This window comes from Lampetra planeri, chromosome 10, assembly GCF_965212315.1.
Source record: "Lampetra planeri chromosome 10, kcLamPlan1.2.h2, whole genome shotgun sequence".
Lineage (NCBI taxonomy): Eukaryota > Metazoa > Chordata > Hyperoartia > Petromyzontiformes > Petromyzontidae > Lampetra > Lampetra planeri.
Genome location: NC_136116.1, coordinates 14,998,884 through 15,005,195, shown reverse-complemented (window position 1 = coordinate 15,005,195; position 6,312 = coordinate 14,998,884). Strand labels below are relative to the sequence as shown.

The 6,312-nt window shown below is 54.1% G+C and overlaps 1 protein-coding gene across 5 annotated transcripts in view; it reads left to right on the top strand.

Moving 5' to 3' along the window:
• Window positions 1-3,502: 3,502 nt before the first annotated feature.
• The window catches only part of LOC144721073 (KAT8 regulatory NSL complex subunit 1-like), a 43,871-nt gene continuing 41,061 nt past the window's right edge, over window positions 3,503-6,312 (top strand). For 2 of the 5 annotated variants that reach the window (XM_078598411.1, XM_078598409.1), the window contains exon 1: window positions 3,504-4,769. In XM_078598411.1, coding sequence (XP_078454537.1) covers window positions 4,162-4,769 — 608 coding nt within the window. In that variant the 5' untranslated portion in view covers window positions 3,504-4,161. Of the gene's footprint in view, window positions 4,770-6,312 lie in introns of all 5 variants that reach the window. The other 3 variants (XM_078598412.1, XM_078598408.1, XM_078598410.1) reach the window with 3 other exon arrangements.

The window sequence follows — 6,312 nt, the reverse complement described above, 5'->3', positions numbered from 1 at the left end:
CCTGTGAGTGGTCACCGTGAGCGCTGTCAAAACAACTCTCGCGCCAATTGTCAGAATGCTCTCGTGGTGTTAATGGTTCGCACGCCGTGACGTCTTGAAATCCACTGGTCGCCGGTTCGATTCGAGTCCTCGTGCGGGTGCGAGGCTGCCAAGTGACATGCTCTCCTATGACACCAATTTGATGACAATTGGTTATGAAAACCAATCATACAGTAAATCATAGGAAGGAACTACGCGTTATTTACATGTCATTGTCATCACTGCCCTCTTCATCGTCTTAACGTCGGACATTATGCTGAACAACACCCGGTACGATGTGAACGCACATCGGGAGAGCGATGCATGCATTGTATCTATGATTGTTAATATTCGTAGTAATATTGCATTTGTTTAGCCAGGAAAGGCTCACCGAGTCTCAATTATATTTTTTCAGGAGGGTCCTGTCAAGTTTTCACAGTCAGGAGTGATGCTGCTGTTTCTAATCGCAATTGAGTAATTTGCAGGTATTCGTTTAAGTGTTGGGATATTTGACATAGCTACGTTGTATGTGTTTTTTTTATTTAGCTACGGGAGGAAACCTGATCGAACCCAGAGGGAACCCATGCAGAACAGAGGAAGGACAAACTCCACACACCAAGGCGTCTGAGTCAGGGATCGAACCCAGGAACTTCTGGCTACGAGCCACTGTGCTGCCTTTATTTTGCCGACAGTGCACTGCATTTACAAATCATTGTCACCACTGCCCTCTTCATCTCTTCGCAAGCATTACCACTACCACTCATGGTATTTTCTTTAAGAGGCGAACGTCTGGTACGCAGGAGCCCGAGAGTTCGACCCCGACCCTGAGGCCTGCTGCTGTATATTTGGAGTTTGCGTGTTTCTCTCCCCGTAGTAGCGTGGATTTTTTCTCCGGGTCCTCCGGGATTTCCCACCACATTTAGAAACGTGCTTTGAAATTATTTCGATTATTTTGCTGCTCTAAATTTACACTTGATAAGCCACTTTGTTGAGCTATAATTTGTGGCCAAGTCGCTTCTGAAAAAGAAGTTAATAGCGCAGTGACCCTTACCTGGTAAGATACAAATAGCTTGGTTTTATTTGTATATGTTTAAAGCGTCTTGTTTACCTTTCCTATACTTTTCACTCTTATCGCGTGTGTGTATTGTTTGTTGTAACCTTCTGACCCGCCTCTACTGAACATGTGTGAAAGAGAGCTTTATAGCTCATCGGATTCCTCCTGCAGTATAAATGAATAAACATTTCCGATTCTGAGATGTGCACGCGGTCGCCCCCTGGCGGCGAGGGCGCACGGTGCCCCCGCGGCCGAGGTGATGGCAATTCTGTGATTCACACTGAGATCTCTTTTACCAGCGGCAAAATATAGTAATAGGTTTTTACCCTTTCAACTGGTACAAAAACTGACACCTTTATACAAGGGATCATGATTGCAATAACCACAACACAAGCAGTCAAAATGCAAACAAAAAGAAACAACTCTGATAATGATAATGATATGCAATGTCCTTGTGCATATGATTATCAGAGTTGTTTCTTTTTGTTTGCATTTTGGCTGCTTGTGTTGTGGTTATTGCAAACATGATCCCTTGTATAAAGGTGTCAGTTTTAGTACCAGTTGAAAGGGTAAAAACCTATTACTAAATTCTGTGATTCATCTGCGGGGTATGGCAGCGACGATGCGTCCATGAGCTACATGCAAATGTCAGGGTCTGCCGGCCACGACGAGAGGGCTTCAGGAGAGAGTTGGGTAGTCTGGCTGTTATTACTCATCTGTTGAAGGAGCCCAGACTACGGTTAGTTTAATATATAAGGTCAAATGTTTGGGTTGCGCTGTCGCACTGCAGCTTGTGTGTGTGTGTCTATATGGGTATCTGTGTGTCCCTGTGGGTTTCTACGTATCTCTTAATATATCTGTGTGACTCTATGGTTGTGCTATATGGTTCGTAGCTTTGGTTGCGTGGCCAGTGCCTTCGAGGAGCAATGAGGTGTGAGATGTTTGGCCGGTATTGCCGAGTCAGCAATTCAAATGCGGCTGCGGTGTGGACCTCGGGCTCGGCACGGCGTGCGGTTTGCATCCATCGCTGAGAATCGGTCGACATTATTCGACCTATGAGCTCCAAATGTTGATGCTAACGACCCTGGTGTTTCGCACATTCATTATCCTTGGGCTCTCCCGGCAATGTCAACGTGTAACTGACAGCACAGCAGCAGCAGCAGCCTGTCACCCCCTGCCGTGCTCAGTATGCAGAGGCGACATCCCTCGAATTCTGGGCTCTGCCCTTGAGAATCAAGTCAGCTGCGGTTCCAATTTCTCCAACACCTCCGATTAGCACGGTTGGCTACGTACGATGCGAAAAAAGTTCAACATGCATACATTTGGGTTCCTCCAATGTTTTTAGACGCGTATACAATTTGTTTACGTGGAGGTACAGCAATGTGACGACGTATTGTACGCTTATTTATTGAGGGTTATAACGAGGGGACAGCATTGTTACTACACCTCGGCGAGGAATCAAGATACATTCTGCGCGCTACGCACCGGATTACCGATGCCAGTACTTGCTGTGAGCCAGAAAAAGTCGATACGGTATTTGTCAATTAATCGAATCATCCTTCCATCCCTTGAGACTTGGGGCGGTGACAGGGCCGCTCGTTGCAGAAGTCTGTGGTGTGATTCCAGCCGCCGCCCTGGTTAATACTGCGGTGGGTATTTGCCATTCAAATACGGACCACAGTGGACATTAAAGATCCCGTGATGTCAATGGCAAGAGCACGCCATCGTGGTGTGTGCCGGCGTCATGGTACACATTTGCCAAATTGAAAAAAATATACAAATGTACTCCGTTGGAATCCACGTACTATATGTATGTTGAACTTCTTTCGCACCGTGCGTAAAAAAAAGCCCCTCGTGTGAACACACGGAAGACGCCTGGGCATCCTGCACTGAAAGAGCTTTACCTGTGCCGCTGCTGGGTTGGTGAGTGGTGCAGTGGCACACTCAACAAAGACTCGACACACTCGTCAACGACGTTGTGGGGGGGGGGGGCAGTGGTTGCGTCATTATAGACCGAATGGCCATTGCCCGAAACGTCGTCAAGAACGAACGCCTTGACACCGACAGCACGTGCTGGGCGGGGGGGATGGGGGGCGGGGCGCGGGGAGGAGGGGGAGGAGGGGGGAGACGTTGGGGGAGGTGGCGTGCGAAAGGGGCGTGGCCCGTGACGTAACGTGTGGAGGGAGGGGAGCGTTGGAGGATGGGGTGGGGCTCGTGACGTAGCACGTGGGGGAAGGGAGGGGAGTGTTGGAGGATGGGGTGGGGCTCGTGACGTCACGCGTAGCGATGGGGGGAGGGGGGTGTGTGAAAGGCTGTGAGGGGGGGGGCTGCGTGGGAGCGGGGCGCTCTCGCTGCTGCTGCCGCCGCCGCTGCTCTCGCGAGAGTTGGCGGCGCGGCTCTCGCTATCTTTGTTCGCGGCGCTCGAGCGGGAGGAGGAGGAGGAGCGGCAGGAGGAGGAGGCGGCGGCTCGGGCTGTGAGCGGCGGCAGCGGCGGCGCTCACGGAGTAAAAAAAACCACCCGCCCGCACGGTGGTTTTTTTTACTCCGTGCGACAATGCGAGCGGGGCGGCCGTGCGGCCCACGGGCAGGCGGCGCGGGGCCGTTCTCACGGCGTTCTCACGCCGCCTAAACACCCCCCACCCCCAGTGCCCTCCCTCCCGTGCGTGCCGGGCTACAGCTGCTGCCTCCCCGGGGTGGAGGTGGCTGCGTGGGTGTTGGGGCGACCGGGCGGGTGGGTGGTGTTGTTGTTGTTGTTGGCTGCTTGTGTCGTCGTCTGACCGGGTAAGGTCCCCGCTTGCGCGCGGGGAGGTGGGTCGCTGGGTTGACGACCGCGGGCAGCGCGCGATTGTCCATCGGCGCTGTGCGTCGGCTGCTCGTGTGGCTGTGTGGGAGCTGACGATGCGACCGGGCGCCCTTCGGAATCGACGACGGTAGCAAGAGGAGCGGCATCGGCAGCAGCAGTGGCCCCGGGCCCCGCGGGGGGCGGGGGGGGCCTCCCCGCCGTGGCCTCGCACCGTGGCCGCGCCGCGCCGGCCTCCACGGCCGCCGGGGAGCCGCCCCGTGGCCGGGCCCCGCCGGGGGGTTGTCCCATGGCCGCCTCCTCCTCCTCCTCCTCCCCCCGGGCCGCCGTGCTGCAGTCGTCGGTGCAGAGGCTCGTGGCTCTGGAGCAGCGAGCCCGGCGCCTCGCCCAGCGCCTGCGCCTCGCCCAGGCGGAGGCGACCGAGAGCCACGCGCGGCAGCAGCTGCGCGACCTCCTGGCCGAGCAGCAGCAGCCTCCGTCACCACCATCACCACCACCTCCTCCTCCTCCTGTACAGCAGCAGCAGCAGCTACAGCAGCAGCGGCCGCCCCGAGCCGTGGACGCGGCGGCCGCGATGGCCCCGCGTGGTGTGGCCGGGGAGCTGGGCCGTGTGCCCAGGAGCCTGGCGGCCGCGCTGCGGCACGTGGAGAGGGCGCTGGACTCGGACGCCACGGAGAGCAGCTCGGGTGGCGACACGGACACCGAGGAGGTGGACAACGACGAGAGCGACGCCTGTTGCGACGACCACCATCAGGGTAGCCGCAGCGGCGGTGGTGGTGGTGGTGGCGCCTGGGTTGGCGACCTCGGCGTGGGGGCGTGGATGGGCCGGGCCCATCACCACCACCACCAACACGAACAACAACAACAGCAGCAGCCCGAACAGCCTCGCTCGGCCTTGTGAGTACCCGTGTCTCTTGTGCGTCACCATGTGTGTGCATGCGTGTGTGTGTGAGAGAGGGAGTGAATGTGTCTCTGTGTGTGAGTGTCTCTGTGGCTGTCACAGGAGCTTTTCTCTTTGTGCCAATGTGTGTGTCTGTGTGACGGTGTCTCTGTGCATGTCCCTATGTGTATCGGTGTGTCTGTGTGACATTGTCTCTGTGCATGCCCCTGTGTGTCAGTGTGTGACTGTGTCTGTGTGCATGTCCCTGTGTGTCAGTGTGTGTCTCTGTGCATGTCCCTGTGTGTCAGTGTGTGTCTGTGTGACATTGTCTCTCTCCATGACTCTATATGTCTGCCTCTGCGACACCGCATCGCCTTGATTGTTGCCCGTCTGCTCAGGACACTAACTGCAGAGCATTGTTATATCAGTGATTGAATCCCATTGTTGCTCGGAGGAGCTTCAACCCTCGCAGTGGTGGACCTCTATGGGACCTGTTGACCAGCGTGCCTCTGGATGGGATCGGGCCAGAGTTTGTATCGCAAGCATCACTCCCAAAGCCTTGAGACGAGCGATGGGCATGGCTAGTTCGGTCTTTGAAGCCCATTCTGTAGAGGAGGACTCTTCGGACGTGCCGCAAATGTGGCACGATTTAATTTAAACATTCCACCCATAAAACCCCCCAAAATGACACGCTGGTATTGGAACTCTTTGGACAGGGGCATGCTTTCCATAAGCGTATCCCCCCCTATCTGTCGCTGCTGTCACTGGTTTATATGCAGTAGTTGACAGCCACTTGCATGTTAATCGCATGCTAGTAGTAGTGTGTGGAGTGTCAGACCCCCACACACACTGCGACTGATTTCGTTTGTCTTCGTTGCCTCCTTGTTGGGGGAATGGTTCTCACAGTGGGTGTGGGGATCTGGCCCAGTGCGATGCACAACGCGATACTGTAATCCCATGTTTATCTGATGTGGGTGTGTGTGCGCATGAGGCCATACACCACTCATTAAAACCATTTAGCTTTTAAAAACACACGTGTAGTTGTTGCCCACTGATTTAACCTGGGTGTCAAGTCTTTGAAAAAATACATTTTATGCACATACCACAAGCTTTTGTGTGTGCTTGGGAGGAGAGACACCAGATGTGATGACTACTGTTTGGATTTAAATTTAGGGTGTATTCATTTCAGCAGGAAGGGGCCGATGAGCTGTTTATTTCATATGTTACACGGTACAGATGTTAGTTGTGTTCATTAATCATTTGTGTCGGTGTGTTCAGTGACAGTCACTGTACATTGCTGTGTGCCAAGTGTGTGTGTCTGTGACAGTCTGTGACAGTGTGTGTACGTTAACACGGTATATGTTTATTCTGTTTAACCAGGTGAGTGTCACCCATTGTGTTTGTTGTGCTGCTGGAGTTATGTTTTTGTTGTTACCAAAACATTTGGTGGAGTACAAAGTGCAGGCCTCCCCCATGGGCTTACAATTGGTCATCCGCACCCCAGAGGCTGAATGAGCATACCCAATGTTGCAGGTTTTTTAGCCAGGCCCTGTTGTCATT